This window comes from Schistocerca americana, chromosome X (assembly GCF_021461395.2).
Source record: "Schistocerca americana isolate TAMUIC-IGC-003095 chromosome X, iqSchAmer2.1, whole genome shotgun sequence".
Taxonomy (NCBI): domain Eukaryota; kingdom Metazoa; phylum Arthropoda; class Insecta; order Orthoptera; family Acrididae; genus Schistocerca; species Schistocerca americana.
The window spans coordinates 739,242,511-739,262,229 of NC_060130.1; the positions used below are offsets into that span (position 1 = coordinate 739,242,511).

The 19,719-nt window shown below is 43.5% G+C and overlaps 1 protein-coding gene across 1 annotated transcript in view; it reads left to right on the forward strand.

Moving 5' to 3' along the window:
• Positions 1-388: 388 nt before the first annotated feature.
• The window catches only part of LOC124556581 (palmitoleoyl-protein carboxylesterase NOTUM), a 325,447-nt gene continuing 306,116 nt past the window's right edge, over positions 389-19,719 (forward strand). Inside the window, exon 1 of the mRNA XM_047130546.1 lies at positions 389-424. Coding sequence (XP_046986502.1) covers positions 401-424 — 24 coding nt within the window. The 5' untranslated portion in view covers positions 389-400. The remainder of the gene's footprint in view (positions 425-19,719) is intronic.

Genomic DNA, 19,719 nt, shown 5'->3' on the forward strand with positions numbered 1-19,719 from the left:
CTACATATTGGCATAAATAAAAACGCATTAAAAAAGGGGCTGGGCGCTGTATTTTTATGGTAAAGTATTATTATCCACGGCCACGGAGCTCAACAGTCCAAATAAAATGGACAATTTGTTATAGATGAAATGTGCACAATGACGTCGACGCGATGGCTTCTCATCACACTTCCATCAATACAACCTCTGTTACTTTCGTTGCACGGATACCGACGCAAAGCTGGATACGTTAGCTCTTAGGGCCTGACGGCCGGAGAAGCCGTTCTGGCAGGGAGGCGCCGAGGCTTCTGGGGGCGCGCCTAGATCCTGCGCGGAGAGCCTGGATGCTGCCCCGCGGCGCCAGGTCTGGCGTAGCGGGCTGTGCGGCCTCAGTGCGGCGCCGGGACTCGCCGGGAGCGCCATGCTGACCACCGGCTGCCAACAGGTGAGCACGCCGGCCTGCCGCGAGCGCGCGCGCGCACGCTACGCTTCCCCCTCGCGACATTTTTCCTCGGCGTTGTCTGTAGCCGTTCTTCCACATCCTATTCTCTTAGTATTGAGTGCCGACGAATACGTGTCAAAACACAACCAATTAGATTTCATCGTATGCCACTAAAGTGAGCGTCGCTTGTCGAATAATACGTGTTGTCTAAGAAAATGTCGTCTTCGTGCGTCTCCATGTAGAACACCTGTTTACAGTAGATTAAAGAGACACATTTCATGTATAATGTATACATGTATTATGACGCTGTTGTTGATGCTACGCTCAGTAATTCCTGACCGCCACATGGATTGCGTATTCCGGCAGCAGTGAGGAGAAAACGTTCCTCTAATCTACAAACGCTAATGCCCAAGGGATCTAAACGTTGTTCAGATGCTCATTCAGCACTCCAAATTCGTATTTTCCGTGGCTTCGCCAAATCAATTCTAACAATTATCGAGATGGTCTCTTTGACACTGTTGATTTGCCCCGTCTTGGTCGGCCGGCCGTTGTGGCCGAGCGGTTCTAGGGGCAGGTTCGGATTCTGCCTCGGGCATGGATGTGTGTGATGTCCTTAAGTAAGTTAGGTTTAAGTAGTTCTAAGTTCTATGGGACTGATGTCCTCAGATGTTAAGTCCCATAGTGCTCAGAGCCATTTGAACCAACCCCACCCATCTTGGTCGTCTCTGAGGTTGTCCTTCGTATATAATAAACTCGACGTATGTGGGACACTAAACGCTATCCTTCCTTCCCTTTCATTTCAGATCTTCCTGAATATCAGTCAACTGTTTCAAATGTGTGTGAAAACTTATGGGACTTAACTGCTAAGGTCATCAGTCCCTAAGTTTACACACTACTTAACGTAAATTATCCTAAGGACAAACACACACACACCCATGCCCGAGGGAGGACTCCAACCTCCGCCGGGATCAGCCGCACAGTTGAAGACTGCAGCGCCCTAGACCGCTCGGCTAATCCCGCGCGGCTCAACTGTCTCATACTAAATCAATACACCGTGTCATAATCGACAGATATACATTGATCGACTCTGCAGTGAAGGAGGAAACGATGGGAGATATTTTTAGTTCGAGCAGAAGCCGTAGGCTGTCCTTCCCAGTTCTGATTCAACTCGAAGGCCGTCCGACATTTTTCTTAGTTTTTGTCGGCGATTCAGGTGAGTGAGATACGGCGGCAGTGGCACACAAACAGTACGGTCAATGGAGCAGCAAATTGCAGCACAAAATGAGCTGAAAGACAAACGTAGAGAGCCGTTTTGGGTCTTTACCGGTGCTGCGTAACGCTGAATAATAAACACAGCGCCTACATCAGTGAAGACCGGCGTGCTGTGGAGGCGTTGGACAGGTACGCCGACACTAGCGTGTTTACGCTGAACGCTGACGGCGCGGCGGCAGCGAGCGCCAACGTAAAGATACAGTAATTTATGCGTGCGCTAGCAGCTAGCAGCGGCGGCTCTGTGACGTAACAGAGCCCACAACGGAGATGCTCCTGGCTGGGGCATTATTTTCTTCTCGTTCGTAGCCTCCCGAGGCTCGTGACGTCCTAGAGTAGCAGGCAATAATCTGAAATGTCAGACAGTGCGCACGCGCTGTGCAAAAATGTTTCTACTTGTGACAGGTACCTTTTATTGTTATATAGGAGGGCAATTCAAAATTCGGCACGAAATGACCTGGTTTTGTTCTCTCGGCGATTAGCTTTTCCGGAGAACATCCATTCTCGTAGCGCAAGGCACACCTGCTCCTGCATTCCATCTGTTCGCCCCGCTTTAACCCCTCTAGCCTCAGAGTCAGCACTTACGCACAGCCTCTATTTGACTCAAAGCAGACGCCCTTAAACTCCCTATAGCTAATTCAATATGTTCTCTGTTTAGTACGCAGAGATTTTTTCCACTACTCCATCTCCTTCGCAGTGAGAACCTTAGAATTTTTAAATGAAGCGCAGCAACTGGACAGACACGTGTTTCCTTTCCTTATACCTGTACAAGCCTCATAAGTTAAAAATGAAGGTACCACTGCATCAGCAGTGTCGAACATTTAAGTGATTACGGCGACGTCTGTAATTGGCTACAGTCGCCAACTCAGTTCGCAATCGTTGTCATAAATCGAGGAACCATAACCATATTCTAGTCCGAATTGTTGTTACTGGAAAACTGAGTGAAATTTGAATTCTAAAGGTACTGCTGTTGATTAAGAACACACCATTGCCGGAGAGTTATGTGTACTACGCCTTTAAAAGTCTATATTGACGTGTCACATGTAGTTACGCCGTTGAACTGTTTGTAAACATTCGGTTATGAACATATATTTCTTATTTACATTTCGACTGGATGAAGCATTCGTAACTGTTGTGATCTGAGGACGTCTGCTTCATAACTTGTCCGCAGAGAAATTCCTTTACACTCTTTTCTTTTTATGAAATGTGGTGTATAAAAGAAGCTGATACATGAAGACAGTTGCCGTATCTGTTGTTTGAAAAAGTCATGTTACCGCCTTTAGTTGCTGATAATGTTGTTTATTTACACAATCAGTTCCGGTCGACTGACAATCAACAGGTTCATAAAAGTATTCACAGGATCATGTCAGACGAAATATAAAATCACTATTGTCAGATGATAAAACCATGAATTAGACACTGTTTTCATAACGTAATAAAGATTCCAGTGTATAAAAAGTGTGCCAGCTAGTGCACTTATTCGTGTTATAACTTCAATCGGCCTTAACTTTTATGAACCTGATTATGTCAGTCGGCAGAAACTGCTTATGTAAATAAAGAATTTTATCAGTGGCTATAAGCGGGAACATGACATTTTTCAAATATTTAAGAGCTGTGGAACACCACCTCCTGGAAATATGTCTGTTGTCTTTCTCTCACAACAATACTTTTCTCATGATATTCAGTCTGCATGATAATTTTTTTGTCCAACTCAGTAACACTATCATTACACAAAGCAAAATACTATATTTACAGGAAACCAATAGGAAATTTCAGATATGTCTGGTGATAACTACATGACTTGTTATACACTGTTATCACCCACTTTGTTAATTTAGTCATCTAGCTCTTAGTTTAGAGTTCAGAAATTATTTAAATTACTTTAAGTTTTCAAAAATCATTGACGAATCATTAATCAAAGTGTTTAGTAAAGCTAGTGATCGACAGTTGTTGCACAGTAATTTTTGCTATTCATTTTTTATTGAGGAAGGAAAGAAAGGTGTAAACTTTATACACAGAGTAGTAAAAACATCAAGGAATAATTGTTAGTTTGAATTTCTTTGGATTAAAGTGGGTATTCTAATTTTTTGAGAGCATGTTTTCATCATACTTTCTCTAACTGCAAGCTGATAACAATAAGGAATCTATCAGTATTTAAAAGTTTTATGACATTCTATTCCCTCTGAAAAATGTGGGCCGGCCGGAGTAACCGAGCGGTTCTAGACGCTACAGTCTGGAACCGCGTGACCGCTACGGTCGGGGGACTGATGACCTTAGCTGTTTAGTCCCCCTTAAACATCCCAACAACCACCACCGCTACGGTGGCAGGTTCGAATCCTGCCTTGGGCACGGATGTGTGTGATGTCCTTAGGTTAGTTAGGTTGAAGTAGTTCTAAGTTCTAGGGGACTGATGACCTCAGAAGTTAAGTCCCATAGTGCTCAGAGCCATTTGAACCATTTTTTGAAAAATGTGAAAATATGTCGCTAATAATGTCAGTGCCAAGTTTGTATAGAATTTGTGAAGGAGGCTAAGAGGACAGACTTGAAGATGCAGCCGGTGCTCGAAATATATATAGATTCAATAAGACAACACTAAGAGCTGGCTGATTTTATTAATTGAACTATCTCACCTTTAACTGCGTTCCTTTACTATCAGAAGCATCTACGGACTGAAAGAAGCTCGTGTCTAACCGTCTGCGTCGTGTTTGTGTATACAAATGAAGAGTAATCATTCACGATACGATATAATATCATAAGATACAACATAACTGTCGTACTCGATAAGAAACATGTATGAGCGCTTTGATGGACACTTTCAGAATGTCCCTTATTTTCTTTGATAAAAAAAGACATCCATTACTCCAATATCAATTAAATAATAGTTCGTTGTTTTATTTAAATACTCGTAATGGAATGTTCTTGAAGTGTCTGAGTGGACTGTGGATGTACTGTATCAGACCAGATAGGAATTTGATCCCATTTCCTTACAAAAGTACAGCGCTTTGCTAACTCACTGAAATACTGCTCGGAACTTCCGGATAACGTTTCTTTTCTTTTATTAAAATAAATGTATCGATCATTCCATTTTTCTAGATTTTGCTAGCACATATACATCTGTGTGTGTGTGTGTGTGTGTGTGTGTGTGTGTGTGTGTGTGTGTATTATTTCGATCAGTATACGGATTAGGGTGGGATCTGTGTCCCATTAGTCATTATTTTATGTTGACGAGCCTCGACACTCATTTGTGTTCCATAAAGACAATGAAGATAATGAACAATGCAAATCACCAACACTGTAGGTGACCTCTTAGATGCAAGCTGCAGCGACTTCATTATCTATAGGGAAGGATGCAGTAGACGGCATCTGCAAACAGTCTGTCGTGTGTGATTTATTGTTTAATTGCTTTATTCGTATTGCTTTATCGTTGAGCTGGGGAACTAGTCCGTCTTTAGAATACACTGGAGTGAGGAAGCATCTGAGAAGTACATCCGCACTGGCCAATGTATGAAATCAAACAGCCTCTGAAAGAGCGCACGAATTCGACCTGGCTCGTCCATCAGTTTCACGAGCTAGCGCTTTATGAGTTGCACCATACGATTGTCTATGAGTTTCATATCTGATATTTCTGCGCCCTAGAGGTTTCTATAGTTACATACGGTTGGTTTGTTTTTTCAAGGACGGAGATACTACCCTGACAAAAGTGAAACTAGGCTAGCCGTATATTTATGGTGACGTATTAGTGCGCGACTACTTTTCGATGTTGACTGTGCATTTACCCCTTGACATGTCGTACTCGTATTAAAATCAATCAGCTCAGTGGCCGTGGACGAGCAGTTTACTACTGATGCGTTCATCCCTCAAATACGAGGTCTGAAATAAAGAAATAAATAGCGTATTTAGTAAATGTATGCAGTTAGTGGTGGCAGCATTCTAAGCAGGATCCGCACAGGTCTACATTCGATCCTTTCACCGCTCGAAGTGTTTTGGGGTGCCATATTTCGTGATGCTGATCAAAACGTGCACTATTTTGATATTTAGCGGAGGGCAAGAACACGTCTGTAACAAACAGCTTGTACCCTGCTCCTGAGTAGACTGCTTTTGTTTAAACTTGTCACAGTGTAAGGACAAAGTTAAATGTCGAAGAAGACAGTGGTCCACTAAGATCCCTTGGCAGATGCACTACCTGGGAAAGAAAGTGAAACATCTAGAAGACATTGTCGGATGACAATGTAACTTCAGACTCGTATACATCATTGGTATGTAACTGATTAACGTTGGAATTCTCTGTGAAAGGTAGAACGACCACTACACTGCTTAAGTGTTGATCATGTTTAGTGTTGTTACCAGGACTGGTAGGGTATATAAGGAGATGTCGTGTGATTACTGTGAAGAACACGGAGATGTCACTTACTCGTGTGATACAACGTTATCAGCTCCTGACATAATTTGAAGAGACACCAATTGTGGCTCTCCTTTTGGCTGGCTGGTCGAATCATGCAGTAGCCAGAGCTGTGGGTCATTCGGTTGTAACAGTGGCCCGATGTTGCACTGCATGTCACGTCGTCAAGGTTCCGGTCGAACACCTGATCCCCGAATTGTGTACCGAGCGCATAGTAACCCCTTCACATTTACGACTGTCATTCGAGAAGTAATGGACTGCCAGCAACATTTTGTGCCCTCTTGTACCATTGGTCGGACACTAACAGCAACCGGACAAAGGAATCACGGTTCCATGCTTAGGCTGCCGCTAACACTACAACGCAGACGACTGCGTATGGAGTGGTGCTGTGAACGAGAAGCATGGACTACTGTTGCATGGCGTCCCATCGTGCGCAGCGATGAATCACGGTTCTGCACTGCCCCAGACGACCATCGTTGACGAGTATGGCGGCGATCTGGAGAGAGTTCCTATTCTTCTAATGTTTTGGAGAGGCACAGTGGTGTCATTCCTGGCGACATGGTCTGGCGTAGCGTCGAGTATGACTTCAGGTCACGGCTGGTAGTGACTGACGCAACTCTGACGGCGCAGTTGTACTTTACATACGAGGGTGAGTCAAATGAAAACCTTAAATATTTTTTTAGTATTATTTATTGTGCAGAAGCGGTACAAAGCTGTATCACTTTCCAACATAATCTCCCTCACTCTCAATGCAAGTCCTCCAGCACTAACAAAGTGTAGAAATTCCTTTAGAAAAAAATTCTTTTGGTAGTCCGCGCAACCACTCATGCACCGCGTGGCATACCTCTTCATGAGAAAAGAACTTCTTTCCTCCCGTTGCGTCTCTGAGTGGTCGAAACATATGGAAATCACTTGGGGCAAGGTCTGGTGAGTATGGTGGATGAGAAAGACACTCAAAATGCAGGTCTGTGATTGTTGCAACTGTTGTACGGGCAGTGTGGGGTCTTGCATTCTCATGTTGCAAAATGACACCTGCTGACAGCAATCCACGTCGCTTTGATTTGATTGCCGGCCGCAGATGTTTTTTAGGAGATCTGTGTATGATGCACTGGTGGCAGTGGTCCCTCTAGGCGTGTAATGATGCTTTTTTCGTCCCAAAAGAGAGTCAGCATAACCTTCCCTGCTGATGGTTCTGTTCGAAACTTCTTTGGTTTTGATGATGGGGAATGGCGCCATTCCTTGCTCGCTCTCTTCGTTTCCGGTTGGTGGAAGTGAACGCAGGTTTCGTCCCAAGTAAGGATTCTTGCAAAGAAGCCATCACCTTCTCGTTCAAAGCGCCGAAGAAGTTATTCACAAGCATCAACACGTCGTTCTCTCATTTCAGGAGCCAGCTGCCGTGGCACCCATCCTGCAGACACTTTGTGAAACTGGAGCACATCATGCACAATGTGGTGTGCTACCCATGACTAATCTGTAAACATGCTGCAATGTCATTCAGTGCCACTCGGCGATTTTCCTTCACTATGGCTTCAACTGCTGCAATGGTCTGTGGAGTCACAACTCGTTGTGCCTGACCTGGACGAGGAGCATCTTCCACTGAAGTCACACCATTTGCGAACTTCCTACTCCGTTCGTAGACTTGCTGCTGAACCTTCATTCGTCGATGAATTTCAGTAGGTTTCACACCTTCACTACGCAAAAACCGAATAACAGAACGCTGTTCTTCTCTGGTGCAAGTCGCAAGTGGGGCGGCCAGCTTTATGCTGATACTGCGACGGTATGTGTGCATCCGCACTATGCTGCCACCTACAGGCCATTCTGCACGCTGTTTGTAGCACGCTTACCAACTTACAGGATAACGGCGCGAAATTTCGGTTTGTTATTACAAATTTGAGGTTTTCATTTGACTCACCCTCGTACATTCTGCATCCTCATGTGTTACCTCTCATGCGACTCATCGTGGTGCCATTTCCAGCAGGACAATGCTCGTCCACGCATTTCACGCGTCTCTATGAGCTATCTGCGTGGTGTTGGGGTACTTCTGTCGACAGCGGGACCCCCGGATCTGTCGCCGACAGAACATGTGTGGGACCAGCTCGTGCCTCAACTCTGGTCCAGTTCAAATGTTCAAATGTGTGTGAAATCTTATGGGACTTAACTGCTAAGGTCATCAGTCCCTAAGCTTACACACTACTTAACCTAAATTATCCTAAGGACAAACACACACACCCATGCCCGAGGGAGGACTCGAACCTCCGCCAGGACCAGCAGCACAGACTCTGGTCCAGTGCCATTATCTAGTTGTGAGACGGCTTGCCTCAGGAGAGGATATAACGGATTTACGACACCCATCCCGACCAGAGACGTTGCAACGTCATTGTGATACGTGAGCTTATAGTGCTGAGCTCTTTGTAAATTTTACTCGATTTTCGTACACATTGAACTAACGGCACATACCCTCTCAACCCGCTAAGTTTAAACCCCATTTACACTTCCCTTTCTGGGTGCTTCCTGTTCGTGTGTGTGTGTGTGTGTTTTTTTTCTATGCCTTGCTAGCGCGGAAAATAGTCCGGCAAACGAGCGAGCTAGAGATTGTCGTGCCGCACAAACTGGTGCCTCGCGTGGTCACAACTCGGTCAGCTCGATCGATCGCCGCCCTCATTTCTGTACAAAGGGTGAGACAGAATAAAATAATTCCTAAGTAATGATAGGAGTCTCGTATTTTTGTGTCAGGCTTCTATTGATCTGTCCTTTTAAAATCCGTTATGGTTAATAATCAGACTTCGTAAACACAAAAGAATGTTAGCTGGGACAAGTTAATACTCTTCCATTGTTTGTTGTAAGAGAATCTGCATATGTTGTAATGGACATGGCAAGGTAATCACTCGTAGCTGTGATTCGTTTATTAGGAGTGCAAAAATATCATCATCTTTAGTGCAGTTCTTACCTTCTACACCAGCCCTGCGAAGACAGTGAACTCTTAGAAAAACATTTTGAGTATGAATGCGAGCATAAAATACCGGATACGGTGCTATGTATCTCAGTAAGGGAACTCTGCTATCGGCTCTTTCACATTTTTAAACACTCGTTGCTTGAAGCCACCAGGTAGTATCGAGGAGGACGTAGTAATGTCTTTTAGGGATAGAGAACAGCAACAACGTGAATAAATAAACATCAGCATCGGATATCAGGCAACTGTTAATAGTCTGAAGTCATGCATATTCGTATTCGGGACAGTACCTCCAGGAGAGAATACTTCGATCTTAGACACCAAGCGAAATGTTTGCAATACGAGCGAAGCAGCTCCGGAAACTTTGTCACGTGACATTAAATGAAGTACATTTCGCAAGGGGGTAATTATATTCTGCGTGAGTTCATGACAACACTATCACAGATTTTATCTTGTGTGTGGTTTTTTTTCGGACGATGTCCGTTATTTATTGAAAATAAAATATTTTCATATCGTGGATCTTTGTAGCTTTTTCATACGCACTAATTTCGACTGATCTATATAAATGACCTGGGTGACAATCTGAGCAGTTCTCTTAGGTTGTTCGCAGATGATGCTGTAATTTACCGTCTAGTAAGGTCATCCGAAGACCAGTATCAGTTGCAAACCGATTTAGAAAAGATTGCTGTATGGTGTGGCAGGTGGCAGTTGACGCTAAATAACGAAAAGTGTGAGGTGATCCACATGAGTTCCAAAAGAAATCCCTTGGAATTCGATTACTCGATAAATAGTACAATTGTTAAGGCTGTCAATTCAACTAAGTACCTGGGTGTTAAAATTACGAACAACTTCAGTTGGGAAGACCACATAGATAATGTTGTGGGGAAGGCGAGCCAAAGGTTGCGTTTCATTGGCAGGACACATAGAAGCTGCAAGTCCACTAAAGAGACAGCTTACACTACACTCGTTCGTCCTCTGTTAGAATATTGCTGCGCGGTGTGGGATCCTTACCAGGTGGGATTGACGGAGGACATCGAAAGGGTGCAAAAAAGGGCAGCTTGTTTTGTATTATCACGTAATAGGGACGAGAGTGTGGCAAATATTATACGCCAGTTGGGATGGAAGTCATTAAAGCAAAGACGTTTTTCGTCGCGGCGAGATCTATTTACGAAATTTCAGTCACCAACTTTCTCTTCCGAATGCGAAAATATTTTGTTGAGCCCAACCTACATAGGTAGGAATGACCATCAAAATAAAATAAGAGAAATCAGAGCTCGAACAGAAAGGTTTAGGTGTTCGTTTTTCCCGCGAGCTGTTCGGGAGTGGAATGGTAGAGAGATTGTATGATTGTGGTTCGATGAACCCTCTGCCAAGCACGTAAATGTGAATTGCAGAGTAATCATGTAGATGTAGATGCAGGATCGTAATACATAATTTTCGTAGAATCTCTTATGCTTGCGTGATGTCACATGTCAGATACTTTCTTCATAAGTTAATGAATCTTTTCGTCATTCAATCTGATGGTATTACTTTTTTTTTTTACCTACTTTGGACGACGAAATTATAGAAACAAACCCTACGCACTTTAGCTTTGTAGCACTGATTTATCGCTTTGGATGATGCAGCAGAAAACTTTAATAAATGTGAAGGAAACGCATAATCGATGTCGTACGAAAACTTTGAGGCTCTGCTGGACGTGTATAGTAGTGGCACGCGGTGCTTCCTTTGTGGTTTACCGCGTCGGCTGGGATATCGATATCGGGGTCGCGCGCCGTGCCCCTTATGGTCTTGGCCGGTCTGCCAAGGCGACAGTCGTTTCGTTTCTTTTTGTCACGCAGCCATCTGCGTATCATGACCACTGTTTTACGCCAAAATGCATGCTTTTTCAATAAAGAAAACTATAGCAGTTTTTACAATCTTCTAAAGAGGAAACATAGCTGCGAATGAATAAACTTGGCATGGAAAACAGTGTGAATACAAATATCATCATAAAACATGCAGGTCTACATTCGGTTTAATAAATTAAACTTGAAACCCAAAACAAGCTAAAAAAGACTGCGATTGTACAGAAAAAGTTCATGTAAATTCCAGACACACGAGTGTGAAGAATCCTCGGCAACCAGGAAGGACCATGTAAAGATATAGGCAGCAGTTCATGAGATCAGGTTAAAGTTACACAAGATAGAATCAAATTGAAAATTGGGATATAAAACATGGTGACAAAAGGCACGAGATAGCGATATGCACACATACAAATAGCGGTAGAATCGCGTACACAAGGCATAAAAGGACAGTACACTGGCGAAGCTTTCATTTGTACTCAGGTGATTCGTGTGAAAAGGTTTCCATCGTGATCATGGCCGCACGACGCGAATTAACAGACTTTGTAGCCGGAATGGTAGTTGGAGTTAGACGCATGGGACATTCAGTTTCTGAAGTCCTTAGGGAATTCGATGTTCCGAGATCCGCAGTGCCAAGAGTGTGCCGAGAATACCAAATTTGAGGAGTTACCTCTCACCACGGACAAGCCGGTGGCTCTCAGTTAACGACCGCGAAGCAGCGGCGTTTGCGTAGAGTTGTCAGTGCTAACAGACAAGCAGTACTGTGTGAAATAACCACTGAAATCAGCGTTGGATGTACGAAGAATGTATCTGATAGGACAGTGCGGCGAAATTTGGCGTTAATGGGCTATGGCAGCAGACGACCGACGCCAGTGCCTTTGCTACCAGCACGACATCGCCTGCAGCGGCGCTCGTGGACTCGTGACTGGAAAACCGCGAGCTGGTCCGATGAGTACCGATCTCAGTTGGTAAGAGCTGATGGTGGGGTTCGAATGTGGCGCAGACCACATGAAGCTATGGATCCAGGTTTCCACAAGGCACTGTGCAAGCTGGTGGTAACTCCGTAATGGTGTGGCCTGTGTTTACATGAAATGGACTGGGTCCTCTGCTCCATCCGAACCGATCACTGACTGGAAATGGTTCTGTTCTGCTACTTGGAGACCATTTGCAGCCATTCATGGACTTCATATTCTCATACAACGATGTCAAGTTACCAGGCCACAGTTGTTCACAATTATTTTGAAGCATTTACGAGTGGCGTTTGAAAAGTCCGTGCAAAAATAAAAACTACGTACGTGTTTGGGGTAAACCTTTTTTATTTTTCGACATAGTCTCCTTTTGGACTTATACACTTCGTCCAACGCTGTTCTAATTTGTTGATCCCTTCCGAATAATAGGAATTGTCCAATTCTGCAAAATAGCTATTAGTTGCTGCAATCACCTTCTCGTCTGAATAAACTCTTTGAGCCGCCAGCCATTTGTTCAAATTGGGGAACAAATAGTACCCCGAGGGAGCCAAGTCTGGAGAATAGGGGGATGTGAAACGAGTTGGAATCCTATTTCCATTAATGTTGCGACCACAACTGCTGAGGTGTGTGCTGGTGCATTGTCGTGATGGTTCAAAAAAATGGCTCTGAGCACTATGGGACTCAACTGCTAAGGTCATTAGTCCCCTAGAACTTAGAACTAGTTAAACCTAACTAACCTAAGGACAGCACAAACATCCATGCCCGAGGCAGGATTCGAACCTGCGACCGTAGCGGTCTTGCGGTTCCAGACTGCAGCGCCTTTAACCGCACGGCCACTTCGGCCGACGTGTCGTGATGGAAGAGGACTATTTTGCGGTCCAGTTGCCGGCGTTTTTCTTGCAGCTCGGTTTTCAAACAGTCCAGTAACGATGAAAAATATTCACTTGTAATAGTTTTACCCTTTTCCAGATAGCCGATGAGGATTATCCCTTGCGAATCCCAAAAGACAGTCGCCATAACCTTTCCGGCCGAAGGAATGGTCTTCGCCTATTTTGGTGCAGATTCGTCCATTTTTTGACAATCACACGACTTCCTTGATTCACACGAATGCCAAACACAAAGAAATAGACCAATATGGCTGAAACTTGCTGTGAGGTCTTTCCAAAGATGCTACTAACTAAACATGACCTCGATACGCACCGGTGGTGCCATCTCTCGGACTTTGCACGGACTGTTCAGGACTGGTTTTTTGACGACGAGGATGAAGTGTCGCCTCTCTCCTGACCATCACAGTGGCAAAATCTCAATACTGTTGAGCCTCTGTGGTCTACTTTGGAGAGAAAGTGCGTGGTTACTATTATCCTTCATCATCGTTTTCCTGAGCATGCCGCTATTTTGCAGGAGGGATGGTACAAGATTCCCTTGAAAATTATACATGACCGTTATTCATTCATTCAGAGACGATTGGAAGCAGTTTTGAATGCCAACGGTTTTCCTACACTGTATTAGGCATATTAATATGTCGTGGTCCGCCCTCGGTAGCTGAGAGGACAGCGCGACAGACTGTCAATCCTAAGGGCCCGGGTTCGATTCCCGGCTCGGTCAGAGATATTCTCCGCTCAGGGACTGGGTGTTGTGTTGTCCTAATCATCATCATTTCATTCTCATCGTCGCGCAAGTCGCCGAAGTGGCGTCAAATCGAAAGACCTGCACCCGGCGAACGGTCTACCCGACGGGAGGTCCTCGTCACACGATTAAAATATATATATATATATATATATATATATATATATATATATATATATATATATATATATATATGTCGTGGTTTTGGTGTTTCTATATTTTTGTTCACCGTGTGTATAACTTATGACCGAAAAAGCAAGTAATTCAATTGTTATCACGAGTTTTTATAATTTATCCTATATTTTAAATAATATTTGTGTATTTATAATCCTCTGTTGCCAACGTTATGTGATAAGACATCCCAGGAGACGTCTTAGACAATGGACTTAGTTCTAATGGCTGTCGAAATAATGGGAAGGTTTACTAGTTTGTTTTGTGTCACACTGTAGTATTTTTGCGAACTTTTAAATTTGATCATAAATGATCCACCAAAACTGTGTGTTACTGCAGTAAAAGAAGTTAGTTTGCATTTGCCTAGGCAGTGTACTCACATTACGAGCTAGCGCGTGCAACCAGCCACACCTAGGCGGGCCAAAGAGGGAAAGGACGAAGGAGTTAATGCCTCGATCTCAGCGAGGTTGTTAGAGAGTGGGAAGTATGTCAGTGGGAGAAAGATAGGAGAAGGAATAGACAGTAGCCCCATCTGACAGCATAGTTCTTCAGGGCAGTCTTTCTGAGTGGTCGATGATGTCGACCGATCGTCGGGTATTTTATTCGGTCTTAACATTCCTCAGTTGTGGCTTACCACGAGTCATATACGCCGTAATTACCCTTGTCGCTGTTGCTGTCGACAGAACTGCCACACTGCCAGTATCGTCGATACTCCAACTAAAGGCGTTGCATCAGTCTGAGGCCTCCCATTTTGCCAGTGTCTTTGGAGGTGTCCGAGGACCCCGGAAAAATGGGAGACTTCAGACTGATGCATCAACTGTAGTTGGAGTATTGACAATTGTGACAATTGTGTCGAGAGCAACAGTGTCTGGGGTGATTATGGCGTATATGACTCGTGGTAAATCACAACTGAGGAATGTTAAGGACTGAAAAAAATACTCGCGGATCGATCGAAAACACCGACCATTCAGAAGGATTGCCGTGAAGAACCGTTCTTGTCAAAACTCTGTGATTGTATAATACAACATGTTACTGCAATCAGTCCAGTGTAAAATGCAGAAGTAGAATATCTCGCTTAGGATAGTTCAATAAATCATCCAGTTGGTTTTCACAACAGTTCGACTTCGTTAACACTAAACCTCCAAAGCAGCACATATGGCTTGCTACTCCCCACCGCTTAACGAGAATGTGTTGTTGCCTGTCAAGACCTGTTTGTATAGTTAAGCGTGCAGCGTACTGGCTTGCGAGACGAGGAGGAGAACTACACCTGAATCGAATCTGCCCGCTCGACAAACGACTGCTGGTCGTGCATGCTTGTCAGCCTGAATGTGGTTGCTGGGTGGGATTCCCACCCTTGGCTCGACAAATGCCGGGATGAATCCGCATCCCCGCCTCAGAAACAAAACACATAAACTTTTAAAATATAAATGCAGGATTTATAATGACCTGCAGAGGCTTAATAAACGGCGCAGGCTCTGAAAATTCTCCCTGAACGTAAATAAATGTAACATACTGCGCATACGTAGGAAAAGAAACCCACTACTGGGCAACTACACTATTGATGACAAATTGCTGCAAACAGCATCAGCCGCAAAATATCTAGGAGTAATATCAAGAGCGACCTTAAGTGGAATGACCACGTGAAACAGAGTAGAAAACGCAGATGACAGAGATTCATAGGAAGAACCTTAAGGAAATGTAACTCATCTACGAACGGAATGGCTTATAAGGCGCTTGTTCGACCGATTCTTGAGTATTGTTCGTAAATGTGGGATGCTTACCAGGTAGGACTGATGCAAGAGATAGAAAAAATCCAACGAAGAGCGGCGCGCATCGTCACGCTTTCGTTTTTCGGTGCGAGTGCGTTACCGAGTGCTATAAGACAGGCGTTGTGCATCATGGGGAGGTTTACTACTCATACATATTTCGAGAGAGCCCTTTCCTGGAAGAGTCGGACAACATATTACTTCCTCCCACACAGATCGCGCGCAGTGACCACCTGAGACATTAGAGCCAGTTCAGAGGCTTACCGACAATCATTCTTCCCACGCTCCTTTCGCGAGTAGACTAGGGTGGGGGGGATCAGCTAGTGATACAAGAAGTACCCTCCGTCACACACCATTAGGTGGTTTGCGGGGTATAATGTAGATGTAGAAATAAGCAAACTTATGGTATCTGGCGTTTGTGGCAACAGAAAGGCCATACGACCACTGAATTATAATGAACATGGTTGTCGTATCATGAAAGAACGACTTTCCATCATTAGAATACCGTGGCACAACCCGGACAAACGATGCAGGAAAAACAGGCTTGTTGCCGAACGACATCGCCGTCTTCCGAGAAGAAACTGTTCGGATGATGCTGCTGAATTTCTTCGGACTGCGTTGCACGGACTTGTGCGTGACTTGGAATAAGTCCCGCGAACTCTCAACCACTCGAACATTATCGTGCATCAATGGTGTGTTTCAGAGGAGATAATATGAGGCACTTGTCCTCCTTGAGGCTCTAACCTCTTCATCCTTCTGTCAAAGATGTTTCAAAAATTAAAATTTGTCCTGCAGTCTTCAATGGCGAGCATTATTCAGAGCAGCATATAACGAAACAGAAATATGTGATGAATTAATGCACGTGATTGAAAAGCACTATTTGAAAGGAAATAAGTTACTGAGGTTATTTTCTTCCTGTTGTCGTCTCAAAGTTTCTATAAATTGGCTCAAATTCAGGGTCTATTCGAACTTTACAAGGAGGAATCCAGATTTTTTGGTCATTTATGTATAAATTTTATAAATAAAATATTGCAGAATCTTTTTAGTTTTTATCAGTTATGTAATTTATTATTTTAGTAATAATTTCCGACTACGATTAGTAAATCACTTGAACTTTGCACATAACAGAATAAAAAAACCAACATTACAGTATCAAGCACAGCAGTATAGATCAGAAGGCACCAGAAACATGTTAGCAAGTCATACTGCAAAACAGAATAGTGGTGAATTGCGACGAAAATTTAGATTAAAGGTTGATTTGGGGGAAGGGGCCAAACAGCGAGGTCATCGGTCCCATCGGATTACGGAAGGATGGGGAAGGAAGTCGGTCGTGCCCTTTATAAGGAACCATCCCGGCATTTACCTGAATCGATTTAGGGAAATCACTGAAAGCCTAAATCATGATGGCCGGACGCGGGTTTGAACCGTCGTCCACCCAAATGCGAGTCCAGTGTGCTAACCACTGCGCCACCTCGCTCGGTTTTAGATTAAAGTGACGAGCAATGCTCAGCTCGCAACGCAAAAATATTTATACATCGATCTTTACATTAAAAGGTAAACTCCATATCTCATTAATATTTTATAAAATTTACCATATAATTGCTCTAAAATTATAATAAGAATAATAGTTTTGGTAATTTCAGAAGTTTTCCTCAAAATTAAAAAAAATGTTTAATGCGACTTTTAGTGGTTTGATTGCAATTTTGAAAAAAATTTTATTACACATTTTTGTATTTGTACATAAGTAAAATAATATTCTACAGTTTATTAAATCATACCCAAGAAACAAAATTTTTATGATTTCTAAAGGATATCCGTTATCGTTCTAGGTAAAAAAAAAAAAAATAAATAATAAAAAAAACACGACGCATCACGAAGGAACTATCCAAATGGGATACATCACATCGATAGATGTAGAGTACGTGTACGGACAAACAAATGATTACCATATCAGAAAAATTAGAAGGTTTATTCAAGAGAAAGAGCTACACAAATTGAGCAAGTCAACAATTCGTTGGTCCACCTCTGACCATTTTGCAAGCAGTAATTGGGCTTAGCATTGATTGATGGAGTTGTTGGTTGTCCTCCTGAGAGATACCGTGCCAAACAAAGTCTGTCCAATTAGATTGTTAAAATCTCGAGCTGGTCAGGGGGTCCTGTCCATAATGCTCCAAACGTTCTCAATCGGGAGAAAACCGGCGTCCTTGCTGGTCAAGGTAAGGTTTGGCAAGCACGAAGGCAAGCAGTAGAAACTTTCCACGTGTGTGGGCTGGCATTATCTTGCTGGAATGTATGCCCAGGATTGCTTGCCACGAAGGGCAACAAAATAGGGCCTATAATGTCGTCGGCATACTGATGTGCTCTAACGGTCCGACGATGACAACCAAAGAAAAGAAATACCACTCCAGACCATCCATCACTCCAGATTGATGGGCCGTATGGCGGGCGACAGTCAGGTCCCACTGCTGTCTGGGGCGCTTCCAGGTACACCTTCGGCCTGGAGTCTCATCAACTGGAGTAGAACTGCCTTCCACTTCGAACTGAGCCCTGATGGCCAGCGAAGACGTGTCTGGAAATAACCCATCCAACAGCAGTGGGATACCAACCTGACTGTCGTCCGCCGTACGGCCCAACAATCAAGCGTGGTGGTCTTGGGTGCCAATTCTTCACGTAGCAGGACCCCTTTGGTTGTCATCTGTGGTACCCTTACAGCACAGCGGTATGTCGAACATATTCTACGCCCTATTTTGTTGTCCTTCATGCCAAGTCATCCTGGGCTTACATTTCAGCAAGATAATGCCCGCCCCCGACGGCGAGAGTTAATACTGCCTGTCTTCTTGCTTGTCGAACCCTACCTTGGCCAGCTAGGTCGCCAGATCTCTCTCCAGCTGCGAATGTTTGGGGCATTAGGGCACGGCCCTACAACCAGCTCCGGATTTTGACGAGCTAATGCGACAATTGAACAGAATTTGACAACATATCCTTCGGTTGGGTATCCGCTGATTTTATCAATCAGTGCTAATGGCTAGGTGGACCAACCCGTTATAGACTTGCTCTATTCGTTAAGTTGTTTCTCTTGAATAAATTATCCATTTTTTCTGAGACTGTGACCATTGGTTTGTCTGTACGTGTACATAACATCTACTGATTTCCGTCCAGTTCGATTAATACCTACGCGATGCGTCGGATGTTAATATTATGTAAAATTTGCAGAACAGTTGCTTTTCAAATTGCAGTCTAAAAGTTATATAAATAATAATAATTTTGACAAATTCGGAAATCTTCCTCAAAATTAAAACAAAATATATGTAATGCAACTTTTAGTGGTTTGATTCTTATTTTGAAATAATATCTTATTCCACATTTGTATATTTGTACCTAAGTAAAATAATACTCTACAGCTAAATTAATCATAACAAGGTACCAAAATTTTTATGACCTGCGAAGCACGTCCCTTAATCGAGTAATACAAATATTTTAGTGTACCGAGAAGTACAATATGTCGCGAAAGTGAGCTAGTGATCATTTCCACTTTAAGGAGCAGTCATAAAGTTTTAATTATCACCTCAAACAAAACAAAACAAAAAAGAATCATCTACTAAGGTTGCACGCAGCTACAACATTTCTGTTGCTGCCGAAAAACAATTACCGCACGATTCAATGGACTGTGCCACTTTATTTCGTGTCTAGCGCTTTGCTACGATACTGTGGGGTGGGGATGTCACTGTATACCTGGACTACAAAACGTACCTGCAAACTAAAAACAAAAAGTAACTAGTAACTTTTCTAGAGAGATAGATAAAACTTTATTAGTAACCCTCGTCCACCGTTGATAGCGTAATTAAGTGTTACACTCTATGAAGAAGAGAGTAAAATCTCTAAGGCGCTGCAGCCATGGACTGTGCGGCTGGTCCCGGCGGAGGTTCGAGTCCTCCCTCGGACATGCGTGTGTGTGTTTGTCCTTAGGATAATTTAGGTTAAGTAGTGTGTAAGCTTAGGGACTGATGACCTTAGCAGTTAAATCCCATAAGATTTCACACACGTTTGAACATTTTTGAGCCTAAAATCACTCTCGAAGCAATTTATTAGATGTATTCATCCACTTAGATACAAACTGATGTCATGTTCCTAACATCGCGACAGCCATGGCATATTGTGGATAAAGACGTGTTTAGTGCGTTGTATCTAAAAACCGCAAATACAGTTTTCACTGCTGGGAGGGGGATGAAGTCGAATTTAGTCTTCTTGAAATTAACGCCAGGAGCTCAAAACGCTGTATGTAATTATTTTTTCCTATTTACCTAAAAC